A 22,801-nucleotide genomic window follows, 5' to 3' on the forward strand; every position below is an offset into this window, starting at 1 on the left:
TTTTCGTGTGTGTGTGTGTGTGTGTGTGTGTGTGTGTGTGTGTGTGTGTGTGGGTGTGTGTGTGGGGAGACCCGGGGTGGAGTCTCTTTATTCCTTTCTCTTGGTCCCCCTCCCTCCCGCGTATTTAGTGCGAAAGGCTTTGTGTTGTTTTTTTTTCTCTCTGTGTGTGGCTGGCCTGCAGGTAGTTTGGCAGAGGTAGGATGCACACTGGTCAGGCTGCTCCTCCACATTATCCTGCGTGTGAGCTAAGGGCTTTTAACTTCACGTGCCCCGAGGAGAAGTTCCCCCCCGTATACGGCCCAGATAAGATGGACGTTTATGGCTTTAAATGAAGGTTAGCATCCTGCTGCAGAGGAAACGATCTAGCCCGATTTTATTCCCGATGTCGTACGCGGAAGACAAACTCCAAAGGCCGTGGTCGTTTGTTATGTTAGCTGCAGCGCAGAGCCTTAAAATGGCTGTTTAACCACACGGTTGTTTGTGCTGCTCCTCTGTCTCTCTGTCTGCCTGCCCGGTGTTTTTCTGATTGCAGGCTGCAGTCGAGCGCCCTCGTCTCTGACAGCCATGTATTGATTTCAGGAAAAATTCACAGCACTCCAGTCGGGCCCTGCGTTGTTGCGTATCGTATGTTTATTGTGTTGGTAAATTCGGCCGAATACGGACTTGGACTTGCGTTAAGTTGTTAAAAAGTAGTACAGGTCGTACCTTTTTAAAATTCTGTCGGGTTCTGGGAAACCGGCTGTCTGGGTGAGATGAATGTCCGGTTTGTTCAGGGCTTATATTGGGGGGGTGGGGTGGGGTGGGGGGCAGGTCACATTGAGCTGGAGATGGGGGGGGATCTTCTTCGTAGCCTGTTGCTCATTCAGGTCCCTGACCTCAGAGGCTGCTTATGTTGCCTGCACTCAGAGGTCCACCCCTAAAAATAACAACCCTTGCTTACCAATAATGACCTTCAAGCCGGGCCCCACCCTGTAGTAGTTATGAAATGATGTTCATGTAAAAATGAGATGCTTTGGCTGAATTAATCAGGCATCTTTGGTCTGCGTCACCAGTGGCCAGATCATGTGTTCTGACCAGTAATAAAAAGGATAGTCTCCGCTGTGTGCGGATGCTTGCCTGCGAGCTGAGAGCCTGAGAGCTTTGCAGATTATGCCCAAAGTGACACGTCTCTTTCCAAATTCACTGTGACGACATTAATATTCCGACACGAATATGATCTTGTTTGTTAAACAGGTGAAGTATCGAGGAGAATCCGTTCGACCGGTTTGGCCTGAGAAGTTGGGTGCACAAGTCGAGTTGTTAAGTTCAGCTTGTTCAGGGTTCGGCCTATGCTGTACACCTGCGTTCACTGTCCGCTATCATTGTTCAAATATAAACAAAAACCGTGAACCAATTAGCAGTCAGTTGTAATGCCGGTGGAACTTTAAAAGTTTTTGGTTATATTTGTAGGGAAAAACGATTTTGACTGGCTGGCCTTCCCGTTCAGGTTGTGTTTCACTGGGCCCAGGCCATGTGGAGGTTCTGGGCTTTTCTGAAGGTTTCCATTTCCTCCGCTGTCCGGACTTTTCCAGAGAACTTGAGGTTAAACTGAGGTTCCAGTTGTGTCTGATGTTACTGTGATTATGGTCATTTTAAATGTTGCGTTCAGAATTCCACTGTTCACGCCAGTTGAGGGGGGAAAAGGTTGTTCTAACCACCGAGGTAAGGAAGGGTGTGATTTGCGTCAAGCCATCTGTGTAAACGCATTGCCCACTCGTATCCAAAAAGCTGGTGTGAGTGCAGGTTTTTGTCTGAGACCAGCACGAAGACACCTGACACTACGTGATTAGTTGATTAGTGAATCCGGTCGTCATGGCGCTGGGTTGGAAACAAAAACCCGCGCCCACGTCAGCCGTTTTTCGGAACGAGGTTCGACGACCTGGGGATACCTTCATCCAGATTATTATTAATTCACATTTGTGTAACCTTTCACCCAGACCCCTGAGAAGAAGCACTCAGATTCTTCACGAGGGAGGAAGAGGAAAGCGGAGAATCAGTCCGAGAGCAGCCAAGGTGAGGTTAGCTCCGTGCTAGCGCAGTGTGGCTCCGTGCTAGCGCAGTGTGGCTCCGTGCTAGCGCAGTGTGGCTCTGTGCTAGCGCAGTGTGGCTCTGTGCTAGCGCAGTGTGGCTCTGTGCTAGCGCAGTGTGGCTCTGTGCTAGTGCAGCAACACGCTACGCTAGTGCAGCAACATGCTACGCTAGCACAGCTCCAAGCTACGCTAGTGCAACTCCAAGCTACGCTAGCGCAACTCCAAGCTACGCTAGCGCAACTCCAAGCTACGCTAGCGCAACTCCATGCTACGCTAGCGCAACTCCAAGCTACGCTAGCGCAACTCCAAGCTACGCTAGCGCAACTTCAAGCTACGCTAGCGCAACTCCAAGCTACGCTAGCGCAACTCCAAGCTACGCTAGCGCAACTCCAAGCTACGCTAGCGCAACTCCAAGCTACGCTAGCGCAACTCCAAGCTACGCTAGCGCAACTCCACACTATGTTAGCACAGCGTGGTGCTACACCAGCAGTGCTCTAAGATGGCACAGTGCGGCTCTATGCTAGCACAGCTCGGTGCTGCACTAGCGAAGCACAGGTCTACATGAACACAGTTTGGGGCTACGCTTGCACAGCTGGGCTCTACACTAGCAATAGCAAAGAGAAAGCGTGGTGCTTTCCTAGCACAGTTTGGGGCTATGCTAGCGCAGCTCCATGTTTTGCTAGCACAGCACACCGCAGCTCTGTCAGTCATATCATGTATTCTTTGCTAACTCTTCTACCCCTTTTCTGTCCACAGGGAAAACCGTTGTACGGGGACCCAAAATTAGTGATTACTTTGATGTAAGTAAGATGCCTGTTTCTGCACTCAAAACACAGAGATGGGAGGCTGTAGTAGGCCTAGATTGTTATGATTGTTATAAATTGTTCTGATCCTGTATGCTTACCGCAGTCAAGGCTAGACAGGGCGGCCTGTAGCGTAGTGGTTAAGGTACATGACTGGGACACGCAAGGTCGGCGGTTCGATCCCCAGTGTAGCCGCGATAAGATCCGCACAGCCGTTGGGCCCTCAAGCAAGGCCCCCCTTTGCATTGCTCCAGGGGAGGATTGTCTCGTACTTAGTCTAATCAACTGTACGAGCGTCTGCCAAATGCCGATAATGTAGAAATCCATGTCAGTTCTGGCTGTGGCTCCAGCTCGCAGTTGGCACTTGGCTTGTCTCCGTAGGGTAGTCCTATTTTGTCCTTTATAGAACTCGTTAAGTTTTACTTTATAAAGCACATTAATGAACAACCAGACCGAAATACTGTACACAGTAAAAGTAAAGGTTTAAAAAAAAAAAAATGGCATCATACAAAATGGAGACAACAAAAGACAACAACACGCTTGATCTCCAGAAGCCAGAGAAGAACGGTAGGTCTTCCGGTGTGACTTAAATGTTTCGGTGTGGGGGCAGCTATAATGTGAACGGGCAGAGCGCTCCACAGCTTCAGGGCAGCCGCTGAAAAGGCTCGATCATCTTTCATTTTAAGCCGCAAACGTCAAGCTGACCGGAGTAATTGGGTAGAGGATCAGAGGGACTCTATGGTTATGTAGGGGGCCCAGTGCTTGGTACGTTTCTTTTCCCGTTCAGTCCCTGCCTGCGTTTTCTTGCCCAGTGCCGTCAGGCTATGGCCGGCACTGTTTCACGCTGGCTATTTTGTCTTGCAGTTCCAGGGTGGAAATGGGTCAAGTCCGGTGAGAGGCCCGCCCACAGTTCTCCGCTCTCCCCAGAACTCACATTCCCATAGTGCACCAGCTTCTACTGTGAGTGTCTCTCTCGCACTGCAACCCTTACAGCAGAACTCACATTCCCATAGTGCACCAGCTTCTACTGTGAGTGTCTCTCTCGCACTGCAACCCTTACAGCAGAACTCACATTCCCATAGTGCACCAGCTTACACTGTGAGTGTCTCTCCCGCACTGCAACTATTACTATAGAACTCACATTCCCATAGTGCACCAGCTTCCACTGTGAGTGTCTCTCCCACACTGCAACCCTTACAGCAGAACTCACATTCCCATAGTGCACCAGCTTACACTCTCACCCACACTGCAACCATTACTGCAGAACTCACATTCCCATAGTGCACCAGTTTACACTGTGTCAGACCCATACTGCAACTATTACTATAGAACTTTCCTTCCCATAGTGCACCAGCTTCTACTGTGATTGTCTCGTCTCGCACTGCAACCCTTACAGCAGAACTCACATTCCCATAGTGCACCAGCTTACACTCTCACCCACACTGCAACCATTACTGCAGAACTCACCGGCTTACACTGTGTCAGACCCATACTGCAACTATTACTATAGAACTCTCCTTCCAGCTTCTGCTGTGTCTGACCAGCACTACGCCTCTTACTGCAGAACTCACTTTCCCAGGGTACACCAGGTTCCACTCTTGAGTGTCTGACCAACAGACTGTATACAACAGTTGGGACTTTAATAGAAATGAATCAGTAATGTGTGTACAATTCTGCCATAGCCCTTTTGATTGTGAAAATTGAATTAGAACGAGGCTGGTTAGCCCCTGGTAGACCAGTAATTTTTCAGATGTTGTATTTGAAATGCTAAAACATGTCTTTCTTTCACAGATTAGACAAAATAGTTCATCACCTACAAGTCTGTCTTTCGGGGACCATATGATGCATTCAAAACAATTATCAATCAAGAGTGTCCAGGTAAGATTGTCCTCTGTTAATGTTTCTAACCAAATTTTCAACTTGATACTGAAAATAACTACAACTACTTTAATGTTTCTTTGTTTTCTTTTATTAGACTGACCTTACTGTTCTGAAGTTGGCTGCACTTGAAAGCAACAAAAACCAGGACCTGGAGAAGAAAGAGGGCCGGATAGACGACTTGCTTCGGGTGAGGAGAATGTCCCGCTTGGCAGAACTTAACTCACATTTCTTTGATTTTTACGTTGTGGAGTTAATTTGCCGCATCTGGCAATTGCAGACGCCTCCTCTGCATGTTAATTCAATTGTCTGCAGAAAGAATAGTCAAACAAGCTTGGATGATAATATGATGTGTGTGATCTTGTTTTTAACTTTCGCGTTTAGTCATCTTTTAACACGAATTTCATCTTTTATTACGAATTTCAATGCTTTATGCATGTGATCACTGGCTGTCTCCGTTAATGCTAATGGGACATGTTTTCCTGGAGCAGTTTTGCTTTAAATGTCACTTAAATGATTGTGTTTAATATCGAATGTATTTAATTACTTTCGTTTTTTTTCCCCTTATAGGCAAACTGTGACCTGAGGAGACAAATAGATGAACAACAGAAATTACTTGAAAAGTATAAGGAACGTTTAAATAAATGCATCACCATGAGCAAGAAGCTGCTAATTGAAAAGGTACGATTTTAATTATCTGTATAAAGGTGTTAATCTGTCAAGTAAAAAGCATTTGAGTTTAGTGTTAACCATTGGTGTATGCGGTTGTGACGTGGTGTTCAGGGCACGCAGGAGAAGGCGTACATGGTTGTAATGTGGTGTTTCCGTTTTCAGAGCATGCAGGAGAAGGCGCACATGGTTGTATTGTGGTGTTTCTGCGTACATGGTTGTAATGTGGTCTTTCTGTATTCAGAGCACGCAGGAGAAGGCGCACATGGTTGTAATGTGGTGTTTCTGCGTACATGGTTGTATTGTGGTGTTTCCGTGTTCAGAGCACGCAGGAGAAGGCGTACATGGTTCTAATGTGGTGTTTCTGTACATGGTTGTAGTGTGGTGTTTCTGTGTTCAGAGCACACAGCAGAAGGCGTACATGGTTGTAATGTGGTGTTTCTGTGTTCAGAGCACGCAGGAGAAGGCGTACATGGTTGTAATGTGGTGTTTCTGTGTTCAGAGCACGCAGGAGAAGGCGCACATGGTTATATTGTGGTGTTTCTGCGTACATGGTTGTAATGTGGTGTTTCTGTGTTCAGAGCACACAGGAGAAGGCGTACATGGTTGTAATGTGGTGTTTCTGTGTTCAGAGCACGCAGGAGAAGGCGTACATGGTTGTAATGTGGTGTTTCTGTGTTCAGAGCATGCAGGAGAAGGCGTACATGGTTGTAATGTGGTGTTTCTGTGTTCAGAGCACGCAGGAGAAGGCGCACATGGTTATATTGTGGTGTTTCTGCGTACATGGTTGTAATGTGGTGTTTCCGTGTTCAGAGCACGCAGGAGAAGGCGTACATGGTTGTAATGTGGTGTTTCTGTGTTCAGAGCACGCAGGAGAAGGCGCACATGGTTGTATTGTGGTGTTTCTGCGTACATGGTTGTAATGTGGTGTTTCCGTGTTCAGAGCACGCAGGAGAAGGCGCACATGGTTGTATTGTGGTGTTTCTGCGTACATGGTTGTATTGTGGTGTTTCCGTGTTCAGAGCACGCAGGAGAAGGCGTACATGGTTGTAATGTGGTGTTTCTGTGTTCAGAGCACACAGGAGAAGGCGTACATGGTTGTAATGTGGTGTTTCTGTACATGGTTGTAATGTGGTGTTTCTGTACATGGTTGTAATGTGGTGTTTCCGTGTTCAGAGCACGCAGGAGAAGCAGGCTTGCCGGGAGCGGAGCATGCAGGACCGGCTGCGTCTGGGCCACTTCACCACCGTGCGCCACGGAGCGTCCTTCACTGAGCAGTGGGCCGACGGCTTCGCCTTCCAGAACCTGGTCAAGTGAGCTGACCTATACCGCCCTCGCCTATACCCGCATACTGACCAGCCCTCACCTATACCCGCACACTGACCAGCCCTCACCTATACCCGCACACTGACCATCCCTCACCTATACCCGCATACTGACCAGCCCTCACCTATACCCGAATACTGACCATCCCCATCCATCACCTATACCCCCATACTGACCATCCCTCACCTATACCTCCATACTGACCAGCCCTCACCTATACCCGCATACTGACCATCCCTCACCTATACCCGCATACTGACCATCCCTCACCTATACCCCTATACTGACCAGCCCTCACCTATACCCGCATACTGACCATCCCTCACCTATACCCCTATACTGACCAGCCCTCACCTATACCCCCATACTGACTATCCCTATACCCCCATACTGACCATCCCTCACCTATACCCCCATACTGACCATCCCTCACCTATACCCCCATACTGACCATCCCTCACCTATACCCCCATACTGACCATCCCTCACCTATACCCCCATACTGACCATCCCTCACCTATACCCCCATACTGACCAGCCCTCACCTATACCCGCATACTGACCATCCCCATCCATCACCTATACCCCCATACTGACCATCCCTCACCTATACCTCCATACTGACCAGCCCTCACCTATACCCGCATACTGACCATCCCTCACCTATACCCCTATACTGACCAGCCCTCACCTATACCCGCATACTGACCATCCCTCACCTATACCCCTATACTGACCAGCCCTCACCTATACCCCCATACTGACCATCCCTCACCTATACCCCCATACTGACCATCCCTCACCTATACCCCCATACTGACCATCCCTCACCTATACCCCCATACTGACCAGCCCTCACCTATACCCCCATACTGACCAGCCCTCACCTATACCCCCATACTGACCAGCCCTCACCTATACCCCCATACTGACCATCCCTCACCTATACCCCCATACTGACCATCCCTCACCTATACCCCCATACTGACCAGCCCTCACCTATACCCCCATACTGACCATCCCACACCTATACCCCCATACTGACCAGCCCTATGCCCCCATACTGACCATCCCTCACCTATACCCCCATACTGACCAGCCCTCACCTATACCCGCATACTGACCATCCCTCACCTATACCCCTATACTGACCAGCCCTCACCTATACCTGCATACTGACCATCCCCCACCTATACCCCTATACTGACCAGCCCTCACCTATACCCCCATACTGACTATCCCTATACCCCCATACTGACCATCCCTCACCTATACCCCCATACTGACCATCCCTCACCTATACCCCCATACTGACCAGCCCTATGCCCCCATACTGACCATCCCTCACCTATACCCCCATACTGACCAGCCCTCACCTATACCCGCATACTGACCATCCCTCACCTATACCCCTATACTGACCAGCCCTCACCTATACCCGCATACTGACCATCCCCCACCTATACCCCTATACTGACCAGCCCTCACCTATACCCCCATACTGACTATCCCTATACCCCCATACTGACCATCCCTCACCTATACCCCCATACTGACCATCCCTCACCTATACCCCCATACTGACCAGCCCTCACCTATACCCCCATACTGACCAGCCCTCACCTATACCCCCATACTGACCATCCCTCACCTATACCCCCATACTGACCATCCCTCACCTATACCCCCATACTGACCATCCCTCACCTATACCCCCATACTGACCATCCCTCACCTATACCCCCATACTGACCATCCCTCACCTATACCCCCATACTGACCAGCCCTCACCTATACCCCCATACTGACCAGCCCTATGCCCCCATACTGACCATCCCTCACCTATACCCCCATACTGACCATCCCTCACCTATACCCCCATACTGACCATCCCTCACCTATACCCCCATACTGACCATCCCTCACCTATACCCCCATACTGACCAGCCCTCACCTATACCCCCATACTGACCAGCCCTATGCCCCCATACTGACCATCCCTCACCTATACCCCCATACTGACCATCCCTCACCTATACCCCCATACTGACCAGCCATATGCCCCCATACTGACCATCCCTCACCTATACCCCCATACTGACCAGCCCTCACCTATGCCCCCATACTGACCAGCCCCATGCCCCCATACTGACCATCCCTCACCTATACCCCCATACTGACCATCCCTCACCTATACCCCCATACTGACCATCCCTATACCCCCATACTGACCAGCCCTCACCTATACCCCCATACTGACCAGCCCTATACCCCCATACTGACCAACCCCTCACCTATACCCCCATACTGACCATCCCTCACCTATACCCCCATACTGACCAGCCCTCACCTATACCCCTGTGCTGACCAGCCCTCACCTATACCCCCATACTGACCATCCCTATACCCCCATACTGACCAGCCCTCACCTATACCCCCATACTGACCAGCCCTATACCCCCATACTGACCAACCCCTCACCTATACCCCCATACTGACCATCCCTCACCTATACCCCCATACTGACCAGCCCTCACCTATACCCGCATACTGACCATCCCTCACCTATACCCCCATACTGACCATCCCTCACCTATACCCCTATACTGACCAGCCCTATACCCCCATACTGACCTACCCTCAACTATACCCCCATACTGACCAGCCCTCACCTATACCCCCGTGCTGACCAGCCCTATGCCCCCATACTGACCAGCCCTCACCTATATCGCCTTACCCTCACCTATACCGCTGCCAAACTGAGCAGCCCTCATCAGAAGTTTGCAGGGAATTTCAAAAATGGGTAAAATAAAAAAATTGACTGGTTTTTCTTAATTAATTGCGAGCAAACTGGAATAATTTCAGCTGAGATGCAGGGGAGCTGTAAGCCCAGGCTTAAGGTGCATTAGTGTTTAAGGAGCGTCCGGAGGCGGTGCGGAGCGGAGGGACCTCGGCCGGTGAGTTAATCTGCGCGTTGTTGAGCCCTGCTCGTTTCGCCCCGCAGGCAGCAGGAGTGGATCAACCAGCAGAGGGAGGAGATCGAGAGGCAGAGGAAGCTGCTCGCCAAACGGAAACCCCCGACGACGGCCAACACCTCCCAGGCCCCCGCCACCAACTCCGAGCCCAAGCAGCGCAAGACTAAAGCGGTGAACGGGGCGGAGAACGACCCCTTCCTGAAGCCCAGCCTGCCCCAGCTGTGAGTGCGCCCGCCCGCCCCGTCTGCGGGTCCAGGAGCGCAGTGCGCAGGACGTTCACGTCCACGCTTAAAGATTTGGGCCGTTAATCACCCCTCTCGTTTCTCTGGACAGGTTGACTTTGGCTGAGTATCACGAGCAGGAGGAGATATTCAAGCTACGACTCGGCCATCTCAAAAAGGTTAGTACTCTTTCCTAGTCACAGGCCCAGATGACCCGTTTGGTTAAGTTAAATTACAATTAAATTATTTATATTATAATAATTCTTTTTATGATTTCTTTTTTATTATTTTAGCAAATGCAATGTCCGTGAGCCTAGCTGTAGCCTCCTGGGCTACATTATATTACAGTACAGTTATTTATTTGATGCTTTTATCCAAAGCTAATTAGTTGATTTGACTAAGCAGGATACAATCTCCCCTGGAGCAATGTGGCATTAATGGCCTTGCTCAAGGGCCCAACGGCTGTGTGGATCTCATTGTGGCTACACCTGCGATCGAACCTTGTGGCTGCCTGTCATGTACCTTAACCGCTTGGCTGCGGGCTGCAGTACGCGTTTTGGTCCAGTAGGGGGCACCTGCACAATGTGCTGCATTGTCTTTACTTCATAGCATGGGCAATGGGGGCCTGCACCAATACCGACTGCTCTGGCACATAAGGGACTGATACCCCCACCAGTATAGATGGCAACTCAGAATCCTGGATTAGTCCTGTATGGGTTTAAAAGCCCATAACGCTGTCACTGTAGGCCGGTGGTTGCTTGTGACTATCTGTGTGGCCCCCTCTGGCAGGATTGCGATCATGTTTTTTAATATTAAATTTGCAGGAGGTCAGCTCGTTAGAAATGCCCTTTGAGCCGCCTCATTGCGTAGTTAATTATGCCTGCCTCCTGTCACATCGCCCTACAGTATTTCTGTTTGCGTGTATAAATAACTTTGTGTGTTTGTGTGCTAATCCTTTCGGTCCCGAGCGTAACTACCGTTAAATCCCACCAGTGCCGTATGGCACACTCAACCCTATACCTGTTCAACCAATCAAAATGGCTGCTATACTGTTGTTTTGAGCCCCTATTAAAACCCTACAAATTGCTCAACTTTCTTAATTTTCTCAACCGAAGCCAAAACCCCTAGGGATTTGGGTGGAGCCCCTTCCTATTGGGCTTGGGACTGAACGGGTTGATAATAGTTTGACGGATTGTACGTTTGTGTTGAATGATTTTCAGGGTACTCACAGTTTGTATGTTTGTGTTGAATGTGTGCAGGTCATTAACGGTGTGTGCGTTTGTGTTGAATGTGTGCAGGTCATTAACAGTGTCTGCGTTTGTGTTGAATGTGTGCAGGTCATTAACGGTGTGTTGGTTTGTGTTGAATGTGTGCAGGTCATTAACGGTGTCTGCGTTTGTGTTGGATGTGTGCAGGTCATTAACGGTGTGTTGGTTTGTGTTGGATGTGTGCAGGTCATTAATGGTGTGTTGGTTTGTGTTGAATGTGTGCAGGTCATTAACGGTGTGATGGTTTGTGTTGGATGTGTGCAGGTCATTAACGGTGTGATGGTTTGTGTTGGATGTGTGCAGGTCATTAACGGTGTGTTGGTTTGTGTTGAATGTGTGCAGGTCATTAACGGTGTGTTGGTTTGTGTTGAATGTGTGCAGGTCATTAACGGTGTGTTGGTTTGTGTTGAATGTGGCAGGTCATTAACGGTGTGTTGGTTTGTGTTGAATGTGGCAGGTCATTAACGGTGTGTTGGTTTGTGTTGGATGTGTGCAGGTCATTAACGGTGTGTGCGTTTGTGTTGGATGTGTGCAGGTCATTAACTGTGTGTGCGTTTGTGTTGAATGTGTGCAGGTCATTAACGGTGTGTTGGTTTGTGTTGGATGTGTGCAGGTCATTAACGGTGTGTTGGTTTGTGTTGAATGTGTGCTGGTCATTAAAGGTGTGTTGGTTTGTGTTGAATGTGGCAGGTCATTAACGGTGTGTTGGTTTGTGTTGGATGTGTGCAGGTCATTAACGGTGTGTTGGTTTATGTTGAATGTGTGCAGGTCATTAACGGTGTCTGCGTTTGTGTTGAATGTGTGGAGGTCATTAACGGTGTGTTGGTTTGTGTTGGATGTGTGCAGGTCATTAATGGTGTGTTGGTTTGTGTTGAATGTGTGCTGGTCATTAACGGTGTGATGGTTTGTGTTGGATGTGTGCAGGTCATTAACGGTGTGATGGTTTGTGTTGGATGTGTGCAGGTCATTAACGGTGTGTTGGTTTGTGTTGAATGTGTGCAGGTCATTAACGGTGTGTTGGTTTGTGTTGAATGTGGCAGGTCATTAACGGTGTGTTGGTTTGTGTTGAATGTGGCAGGTCATTAACGGTGTGTTGGTTTGTGTTGGATGTGTGCAGGTCATTAACGGTGTGTGCGTTTGTGTTGGATGTGTGCAGGTCATTAACGGTGTGTGCGTTTGTGTTGAATGTGTGCAGGTCATTAACGGTGTGTTGGTTTGTATTGAATGTGTGCAGGTCATTAACGGTGTGTTGGTTTGTGTTGAATGTGTGCAGGTCATTAAAGGTGTGTTGGTTTGTGTTGGATGTGTGCAGGTCATTAACGGTGTGTGCGTTTGTGTTGAATGTGTGCTGGTCATTAACGGTGTGTTGGTTTGTGTTGAATGTGTGCAGGTCATTAACGGTGTGTTGGTTTGTGTTGAATGTGTGCAGGTCATTAACGGTGTGTTGGTTTGTGTTGAATGTGTGCAGGTCATTAACGGTGTGTTGGTTTGTGTTGGATGTGTGCAGGTCATTAACGGTGTGTTGGTTTGTGTTGGTTTGCAGGAGGAGGCTGAGATCCAGGCGGAGCTGGAGCGGTTGGAGAGGGTGCGGAACCTGCACATCCGGGAGCTGAAGAGAATAAATAACGAGGACAGCTCACAGTACGTCTGGATCACATCCCAAAATGATTTATTTAGCTTATTCAAAGCGACTTACAGTTGATTAGACTCAGCAGGGACAACCCCCCACCCCTTCTTTGAGAAATGCCAGGTTAAGTGCCTTGCTCCTGGGCCCAACAGCTGTGTGGATTGTGGCTACAACAGGGCTTGAACCACCAACCTTCCGGGTCCCATCCATGTAGCTTAGCCGCTACACTACATGCTGCCCTGTGTTCAGCTGTGGTCCAGATGGCCTGGCGTAAAAACAGGCCACCGCCCTGAGGTTCACCTGGCCGGCCAGATACATTGGATTATCTAATAATTAGCGAGACTAATAGAGCATTATTCTGGTTACTGTATCTTGCCATCGCTCAGAATGTCAGATTAGTGTGATGAATTTTTGATGAAGTCGTCTTCACGGAATTGCACACAGGTCTAAATGTATGCATGTTGTGATTCACTGGGCGCCCGTCTGATGGAGTGATCTGAAAGACCATCTGGTTTATTCTTTGGAAATCTCCAACCCTAGATTCACAATTTTAGTGTCCTTCTTGCCAGTGAGGCGACTCGATGTCTGGAATGGCATGGTACGAAGTGGTTCCGATTAGTTTACCGAACAATGTCAAAGTGCACATTTGCGTTCAGATTAATGTGTTATTGGTGAGGGACGGTTTGCCTGATCACTTGCCTGTTTGACTCTAGATTCAAAGACCACCCCACCTTGAATGAGAGGTACCTATTGCTACATCTTCTGGGAAGAGGTGGCTTCAGTGAAGTGTACAAGGTGGGTAACTCTCCCTCCTCCTTGAAAGGAAGCTCATGTCATGGAAATGGATGCCAGTGTGTATGGTGGGATAATGGTGTGATTGTGTGGAAATGGATGCCTGGGTGAATGGAGGGATAATGGTGTGATTGTGTGGAAATGGATGCCTGGGTGAATGGAGGGATAATGGTGTGATTGGGTGGAAATGGATGCCTGGGTGAATGGACTGATAATGGTGTGATTGTGTGGAAATGCATGTCTGTGTGAATACAGAATATTTGCTCTGGTTTCTTAGGCCTTTGACTTGTTTGAACAACGATATGCTGCGGTGAAAATACACCAACTGAACAAGAACTGGAGAGAGGAGAAAAAGGAGAACTACCACAAGTACGTTGTATTCCTTACACAATCTACAAACCAAAAAAACGGCCATATTTCATTCACAAAGTTACCTGGTTTGTTTTCGTACCGGGCGTAGCGTTAAGCTACGTGAACCTGATACGTAGCGGCGGCATTGTTGCGAGTTGTGGTTCTGCGCCCGAGGCCTTCGCGCGTCGGGCTGCGGAGAGCAGGGCAGCAGCAGCTGTGGCGTCTTTGTTATTGATGAGTGACTAAAGCGGCGTGTGAGATTACCGCTGAACAATGCGGCCTCCGTTTCCTGCGGGAACGCCGGGGCGCCGCCCCCCCCCCCCCCCCCCCCCCCCGGAGGGTTTTTCCCGGTTTTCCTGACGCCGCTCTGCTCCCCTCGCAGGCACGCCTGTCGGGAATACCGGATACACAAGCAGCTGGACCACCCTCGGATCGTGAAGCTGTACGACTACTTCTCCCTGGATACGGACACGTGAGTCACCCCGCCGTCCCGCCTATCGACCGCTTCGGTCCTTTCTTCTTTTTCTTTTTTACGGTCAAAGCCTGATGTTCGGCTGGGTTGAAAATGCCAACCTACTCCACTGTAGTGCGATATGTAATGTGCAGCCAGGGGAACAGGTTTAATATTCAGTCGGTATAATGCAACTACTTGTGTTTGTCGTTTCAGAACAGTGAATTGTTAGTACCCTGCAAATTACTGAACACAAACATACAAACCATTAGTATCCTGCAAATTACTGAACACAAACGTACAAACCATTAGTATCCTGCAAATTATTGAACACAAGCGTACAAACTGTTAGTAATCTGCAAATTATTCAACACAAACGTACAAACCATTAGTATCCTGCAAATTATTGAACACAAGCGTACAAACTGTTAGTAATCTGCAAATTATTCAACACAAATGTACAAACCATTAGTATCCTGCAAATTATTCAACAGTCATTTTCAACGTACTATTGAATTTGGAACAGATATGAATGCATTTTAATGCCAGTTTCTGCCACCATTAATTCCAGTCGTAACCTGCAGCAGTCAGTCCATAGGCTGTCTTTAATTAATAACGGTACGGTTAAAACTCAATAATACAGTATAATACCGTAGCTTACTGGCACCCCGTAGGTTGGTGGTTCAAGCCCCAGTGTAGTCACAATAAGATCCCCATGGCTGTTGGGCCTTTGAGCAAGGCCCTTAACCCCACATTGCTCCAGGTGGGGATTGGGTCTTGCGTAGTTCAATCAACTGTAAGTCACTTCGGATAAAATTTCAGCTTAATAACAAAGTATTAATGTGGTATTATTATTGCAACAAACAAAGTTACTAAGACATGAACAAAGACAGTACACAGTACAGGAAGTGCACCAGAGCCACATTAAAGACCTCCTGGGCTGCTCTTGGTCTTTCTGTTCCCAGGGGCTGCTGGGAGTTTGGGATCCCTGCCCCTGTCTCCTGGCCTGCTGTTCCGCCCAGTCCTCCAGTTTACATTGTAGTCTTTTAGCAGATGCTTTTAATACAGAGCGTCTTACAAGTGCATACGGTACTCAACAAGAGGAAAAGCATCAAATACATAAATGGCGAAACACGCATGTCCTCTAAAGCACTCTCACCAGATAAACACATTTCTGAAGGGCAGGACACAAGGGGCAGCAGGTGATTGGTTAATTGCCCCCGACCAACTGGCTGCCTGAAAACAGTTGTCTGCAGGGGGCCAGTGCTCGGTGTGAGAACAGTAGGCCACACAGATGTCTCTGTTCGTCATCGCGTCGAGTGAACAGTAGGGGTGCGCACATGTTTGTGTACGTCAGCAGGTCCTGCATACTTTGTGTAAACAGTAGGGCACGCTTGTCTCTGTCATAGGGGAGCACGGGGGGGGGGGTTAATGGTGGTAAACGCATTACCTGCACACCACACACAATGCAAGTACAATAATGAAGTCCTGTCATTCCCTAAAACACGCCGCATTTATGTAACGCTTTTATCCGAAGCGCTTTACAATTGATGCCTCTCATTCATCCAGTGTCCTCCTCTGGAGAATAGCTTGTTCATGCCTTGTGCCTGTTCAATGTCATCACTGTCATAAAAAATGGGAACGATCAACAAAAGAGAACACCAATGTCTTATTGACTAGTTAATGTTTATGGAATGACTGAAATCCTGTTTATTGTTGTGCTGGTGACAGCCGGGTGTGGTCTTGAACTTTGTGATAGTGTCCCTGGCATGTGATTTTAACAGATTATCGATGACACAGAATAGTTGGACAGATTCTTTGTGTTGTAATTTCGCTCAAGTGTATTATTATTTTTTTAAGTCGCTTTCAGACTTTATTTAAAAGAGGCCTTTTCCGTTGCAGGTTCTGTACGGTGTTGGAATACTGTGAAGGCAACGACTTGGACTTCTACTTGAAACAGCACAAACTCATGTCCGAGAAGGAGGCTCGTTCCATAGTCATGCAGATTGTGAATGCACTACGATACCTGAACGAGATCAAGCCACCCATCATCCACTATGACCTGAAGCCAGGTAACCCGCACTGGGGCTTACTCCTGCCCACGTAGGGCTTGTGTACCGTCTCAGAGTGATTTCTGTGCTCCAGGCATTGTGTGGATGAATGCGGTGGGTTTTTTGTTTTGCCGAATTTAATTGCAGTGTATGGTAATTAACCTTTAAAATCCTGACCCTTAAAGTGAAGACGGAAAACTGGCCTTTGATTGGTGGAGGTGAGAGACTGTAGGCGGTTTCCATGGCAGCGTCCCGACCGGACACCATGAGTCAGAGTTGTAGCTCTGTAGGTGTGAGGGTTCTGGTAATAAACACGGTCTGCGTGTTGCCTGACGGCGTGTTCCTGCGCACAGGTAACATCCTCCTCGTGGACGGCACGGCCTGCGGGGAGATCAAGATCACCGATTTCGGCTTGTCCAAGATCATGGACGACGATAACTACGGGGTGGACGGCATGGACCTGACGTCACAGGGAGCGGGGACTTACTGGTGAGCCCGGTTCTGACCCTAAAACCACATACCGGTGAGCCCAGTTCTGACCCTAAAACCACATACTGGTGAGCGCGGTTCTGACCCTAAAACCACATACTGGTGAGCCCGGTTCTGACCCTAAAACCACATACTGGTGAGCCCGGTTCTGACCCTAAAACCACATACCGGTGAGCCCGGTTCTGACCCGAAAACCACATACCGGTGAGCCCGGTTCTGACCCTAAAACCACATACTGGTGAACCCGGTTCTGACCCTAAAACCACATACCGGTGAGCCCGGTTCTGACCCTAAAACCACATACTGGTGAGCCCGGTCCTGACCCGAAAACCACATACCGGTGAGCCCGGTTCTGACCCTAAAACCACATACTGCTGAGCCCGCTTCTGACCCTAAAACCACATACTGGTGAGCCCGGTTCTGACCCTAACACCACATCCTGGTGAGCCCGCTTCTGACCCTAAACCCCCGTTTGATTTCACTAACACTCTCCTGGCCATTTGCTGAAAATGCTGCTTGTTGGCTGAAGGAAATGCGTCATTAGATCAGTATTATTTGTCAATTTTAAGCCTATGAATGTGTAGATCACGTTTGTAATTGAACGTGCAAATCATGCGTTTTGTTTTATTGCTTTCTTAATCCATTTTCATGATTCTTATCTTATGATAATCGGAATTTAAGAGGTCTGTAAAACGGTAAATCCCGGGCCTGATTTGGACTGTGTGCGAGGACCTGCTAAGACCGTCTCTGCCCAGGGTAACGTTCTGCTGTGTTTGTATCCTCAGGTACCTGCCGCCTGAATGCTTTGTTGTCGGCAAAGAGCCTCCAAAGATTTCCAACAAGGTGGACGTGTGGTCCGTGGGTGTCATCTTCTTCCAGTGTCTCTACGGGAGGAAGGTAAAGAGCCCTCATGACTGCTTGTGTAGTTTCACTAAATTATAATAGACCTATCATAGAAACAAACTACAATAAAATATCCACATTCTTTACTTTTTACAGTACTAGTCTTGTCTGGACAAACCTGTATAAACGACTTCCTGATGTAGTTTGGGGTGGGAAAACGGTGGTAAATTCAGAGTTTACTCTTGTTCTCTTGGACACGCATGTGACTGAGAAGGAGAATGTCAATATTTTACATGAAAACCAGTACAGTGAGGTTCCCAACGCCGTTCCTGGAGATCTACCTTCCTGTAGGTTTTTATTTCAACCCTATTTAATTTACCCGATTAGAATTTGGTATAGCTGATTCTACTAATCAGTGAGATCTCGAGCTGTTGAATGAGGTGTGCTTTGTTTGGGTTGGAGTGGAAGCCTTCAGAAGAGCTCCAGGGAGACGGAAGGGAGCCACTTTTGTGTTGGGTGCACTGTCTTCAGCCTGAGCCGGTCTGTTAGATAGAAACTGCAGCATTCAAAGGCTTTAAGAGGCTGATGCTGAAAGCAGTGTTGTTTTCGTTTAAACGTCATAGTGCTGGCACATGTTCTGGCCAAACGGGTCCGATATTGATATTCCCCTAAAGCTCTCTTACACAAAGCACTTTTCATTTCCGTGTAAAAATATTTTAGACACATTTTGGGTGTCTCGGTGGCGCAGCCTGTAGAGCACTGACCGCATGCTCATTGTGAGCCGCGACGTCAACGGTTCGAATCCGACCGTCTGACAATTTTTCGCATGTCTTTCCCTCTCTCTCGCCCCCATTCTTCCTGTCTCTATATACTGTCCAATAAAGCTGAAAAAGGCCAAAAAAATATCATTAAAAAAAAAATACATTTTTATGACACGTTTTTCTTACCAAAAGGTGAAAAACATGAGCAAAAAAACACAACTAGAGCCAAACCCTCACCCCCCAAAGAGTGCGTCCCGACTCTGCCGTTTGTCGACCTCGCCGAACGTCGCTCAGACGTCACGGTGGCATTCGCCGCCTTCCTCAGCGCCCGTCTCCCGACGGGAAGCAGGTGTGTCTGTTATACCCGTGGCGGCACGGATGGTGCAGTGGGTAGCACTGCCGCCTCACAGCAAGGAGGTCCTGGGTTCGAATCCCCGTCGGCCGGAGCCTCTCTGTGTGGAGTTTGCACGTTCTCCCCGTGTCTGCGTGGGTTTCCTCCGGGTACTCCGGTTTCCTCCCACAGTCCAAAGACATGCAGGTTAGGCTGATTGGAGAGTCTAAATTGCCCGTAGGTATGAGTGTGTGAGTGAATGGTGTGTGTGCCCTGCGATGTACTGGCGACCTGTCCAGGGTGTATTCCTGCCCATCGCCCAATGTATGCTGGGATAGGCTCCAGCCCCCCTGCGACCCTGTTCAGGATAAGCGGGTTAAGATAATGGATGGATGGATGTTATACCCGCACCCACACAGTAACGGAGTCGCCCTCTGACCGGAGCGAACGCCCTGTTCTTTATTTTTATTTTTTTGCAGCCGTTCGGCCACAACCAGTCCCAGCAGGACATCCTGCAGGAGAACACCATCCTCAAAGCCACCGAGGTCCAGTTTCCCGTCAAGCCCGTCGCTACGAACGAAGCCAAGGTGGGTCCTCCCGGCGCCCGGCCGCAGATCCGTCGTCACGTCACGTCACGTCACGTCTGTTTTTGGGTCTTCAGCGTTGTTGCGTGAAAGCACCGTGGCCTTCTGAAAGGTCTCTTAAACCAACTTGTTTTGATTGGGGCGGGTGTCTGGGATGTGCTTCGGAAAAAACTGTGGTGAGGAGTAAGTGGTTTGGTGATGACCTCTGACGGCGAATGTTAGCACAAGCGTCCCCTCCTCACCCGTACAGTTTGTCCCAGATCCATACTGCTGCTTCCTGTGCTACTCCTCTATTTGTGTTTTATAGTAATAACCTAACAGTTATAAGAATATAGTAGCACTTCTGTAATGGCACAGCTGTTACAATCACAATAGTACAGCTGCAATAACTATAATGATAATAATAATAGTAATAATATCTTGTAACAACGGGGCGGCCTGTAGCCTAGTGGTTAAGGTATATGACTGGGACCCGCAAGGTCGGTGGTTCGATCCTCGGTGTAGCCACAATAAGATCCGCACAGCCATTGGGCCCTTGAGCAAGGCCCTTAGCCCCTGCATTGCTCCAGGGGAGGATTGTCTCCTGCTTAGTCTAATCAATTGTGCGTCGCTCTGGATAAGAGCGTCTGCCAAATGCCTTTGATGTAATTTATGTAACTGGCACACATGTAATATAACATAGCTGTAATACAGATGTTAAAATGGCAATAGTTAATGCAGCTGTGATAGTAATAGCCCAGCTGTATTATGTTGTGTTATCATATTATAATAATGCAGCTGTAATAATAACAGTAGCCTGACTGTAATATAATGGCACAGCTGTAATAATAATAACAGTAGCCTGACTGTAATATAATGGCACAGCTGTAATAATAATAACAGTAGCCCACCTGTGATAGAATAGCAGAGCTGTAATAATAATAATAATTATGATAACAGTAGCCCAGCTGTAATAATAATTATAATAATAATAATAACAGTAGCCCACCTGTGATAGAATAGCAGAGCTCTAATATTATTATTATTATTATTATTATTAACAGTAGCCCAGCTGTAATAATAGTAATAATAATAATAACAACAGTAACCGTACCCTCCTGTGATGGTGGTATTGTTCGGCTCCCCTCCCTCAGGCCTTTATCCGGCGCTGTCTGGCGTACAGGAAGGAGGACCGCTTCGACGTGCACCAGCTGGGCAGCGACTCGTACCTCCTCCCTCACATGAGGAGGTCCAGCTCCTCAGGGAACCTGCAGATGGCGCTCTCCGGAGGCCCCGCCCCCCCGCCCCCCTCCAGCATCATCCCCTACTGAGGGCCCCTCCCCCCCCGCACTGACTGACTGACAGCTCCCGCTGCTCCGCCCACTGCCCCGCCCCCTGCGTTACGCCATTGGTCCAGGCCGCCCTAGGGGGGGGGGAGAGGGGGCTGTCGCCGCGGTGACGACAGAGTGGATTCTGGGTGCCTCCGCGCTCGGGCCAGAGCCGGGTCGGGTCGGGCCGGGCCGGGCCAGGTCTGGGGTGGTGGAGAAAGGGGGAAACCAGTCTCAGACTTGCCCGGCGGCTTCTCAGACACTTTTTGAAGGTTGAATTTTTAGAGCACTGCAACAAACGTAGCGTGGAGAGAGAAAAAAAAAAAAAAAAAAAGCAAAAAAGAGAAAGATTTGTTGTAATTTGGAGATTTCTTGCTGAAGGGAGACACGGCAGTCCTGCCGTTTAGAATAACTCGACTCGGCGCCCGCCCGGGGCGTGGGGTCTGATGTTTACACGAGGGCCTACAGCGGTTTCACTTTTCAGCTGAGCAGTAAAATGTCCCCCGACGTTTCTGTTTTTCTTTTACTCTTTTCTTACGACTAGCCGTGGGAATGGTTGAGCATACAGGTTACATTATCATTAATGCCCAGACGAGCATCACTGTGCATGTCATTGAATGCACAAATTAACCAAATGTAGGCAAACATCAGTGTATAGAATCCTCTGGAGGAAGATTTAAAAAAAAGAAAGAAAAACACTTCAAAAAAATAAAAAAATAAATGTACTTCTACTATATTGAAATCAAATTTCAGTTCTTAAATTTCAGCAGTTGAATTATGTACAGAACGTTTCCTCCATATAATTTCATCTCCTACAGCTTTTTCATTGTTACTGCTGTTGATACTGCTTTTTTTGTTTTGTTTTTTTGTTTTTGAAGAGGCTGTATGATCTACATTAAGAGCAATTTGATTTGTACAGTCTATTAAAAAATATATATTAAATAATAAATTCTTGCCCTAAATTTTCAGCATGCTGTATGGCGGTTGTTAGGATTTTTTTTTAGTAAGATGCCGTGCTGCATTTTTTTCCCTGTTAAGTTGGCGGGGCAGGGGGAATGGGGGGGGAGGGTTTAATGTGATGTTGTGGGAGGTGGCCAGTGTGTGACTGGACTCCCCTTCTGTCTCTTACCTTCCAGTTACTTTCCTTTTCAGACTGTCGCGAAGACGTTACCGTGGAAATACCAAAACTGTTTAGTCCAGTTCTGAATCCAGTAACTCTCGGTGGGCAGTGCTGCCCCTGGTCTGTACTGTTTAGGGTCTGTTCTGTTTATGGTCTGTATGTACTGTCCATGGTCTGTACCGTTTAAGGTCTGTACTATCCATGGTCTGTCTGTACTGTCCATGGCCTTTCCGTTCTGTCCATGGTCTGTACTGTTTAAGGCCTGTACTGTCCATGGTCTGTACTCTTTACCGTCTGTATGGTCCATGGTCTGTACTATCCATGGTCTGTCTGTACTGTTCATGGTCTGTACTGTTCATGGTCTGTACTGTTTACGGTCTGTACTGTCCATGGTCTGTACTATCCATGGTCCGTCTGTACTGTCCATGGTCTGTACTGTTTAACGTATGTACTGTTCATGGTCTGTACTGTCCATGGTCTGTACTGTTTTAAGGCCTGTGTACTGTCCATGGTCTGTACTGTTTAAGGCCTGTGTACTGTCCATGGTCTGTACTGTTTAAGGCCTGTGTACTGTCCATGGTCTGTACTGTTTAAGGCCTGTACTGTTTATGGTCTGTACTGCACAATTCCCAGTCAGCATCATGTCCATGGACCCCAGTAAATGCTAGTCTGTAATTTCTGAAAAGGAGAATGGTCTGTCGCTCACAGACTTCCTGCAATGTCCAGGTTTCTGCTCCTCCTTCTCCTCTTCACTGTACATGAAACGGAAAACTGATCTTTCAAGGTGCTGCTGAAATTGTAGAGAATGTAGCTCAAAAAGTAATAAAACTTAAAAAACTGATTTTAATACCTCCTGTGTACCGTGACTTGAAACAAGCTGTCATT

The 22,801-nt window shown here is 48.2% G+C and overlaps 1 protein-coding gene across 2 annotated transcripts in view; it reads left to right on the top strand.

The window, feature by feature from the left end:
- Positions 1-22,763, top strand: part of LOC133116552 (serine/threonine-protein kinase tousled-like 1-B) — a 28,877-nt gene extending 6,114 nt beyond the window's left edge. For both annotated transcript variants that reach the window (XM_061226222.1, XM_061226223.1), the window contains exons 4-21: positions 1,977-2,052; positions 2,826-2,869; positions 3,737-3,832; positions 4,664-4,750; positions 4,848-4,940; positions 5,321-5,431; positions 6,596-6,732; positions 9,750-9,941; positions 10,054-10,120; positions 12,753-12,850; positions 13,550-13,631; positions 13,906-13,997; positions 14,362-14,451; positions 16,333-16,502; positions 16,835-16,970; positions 17,756-17,867; positions 19,385-19,492; positions 20,623-22,763. In XM_061226222.1, coding sequence (XP_061082206.1) covers positions 1,977-2,052; positions 2,826-2,869; positions 3,737-3,832; positions 4,664-4,750; positions 4,848-4,940; positions 5,321-5,431; positions 6,596-6,732; positions 9,750-9,941; positions 10,054-10,120; positions 12,753-12,850; positions 13,550-13,631; positions 13,906-13,997; positions 14,362-14,451; positions 16,333-16,502; positions 16,835-16,970; positions 17,756-17,867; positions 19,385-19,492; positions 20,623-20,799 — 1,968 coding nt within the window. In that variant the 3' untranslated portion in view covers positions 20,800-22,763. The remainder of the gene's footprint in view (positions 1-1,976; positions 2,053-2,825; positions 2,870-3,736; positions 3,833-4,663; positions 4,751-4,847; positions 4,941-5,320; positions 5,432-6,595; positions 6,733-9,749; positions 9,942-10,053; positions 10,121-12,752; positions 12,851-13,549; positions 13,632-13,905; positions 13,998-14,361; positions 14,452-16,332; positions 16,503-16,834; positions 16,971-17,755; positions 17,868-19,384; positions 19,493-20,622) is intronic.
- The last annotated feature ends 38 nt before the right edge of the window (positions 22,764-22,801 follow it).

This window comes from Conger conger, chromosome 17 (genome assembly GCF_963514075.1).
Source record: "Conger conger chromosome 17, fConCon1.1, whole genome shotgun sequence".
NCBI classification, from domain to species: domain Eukaryota; kingdom Metazoa; phylum Chordata; class Actinopteri; order Anguilliformes; family Congridae; genus Conger; species Conger conger.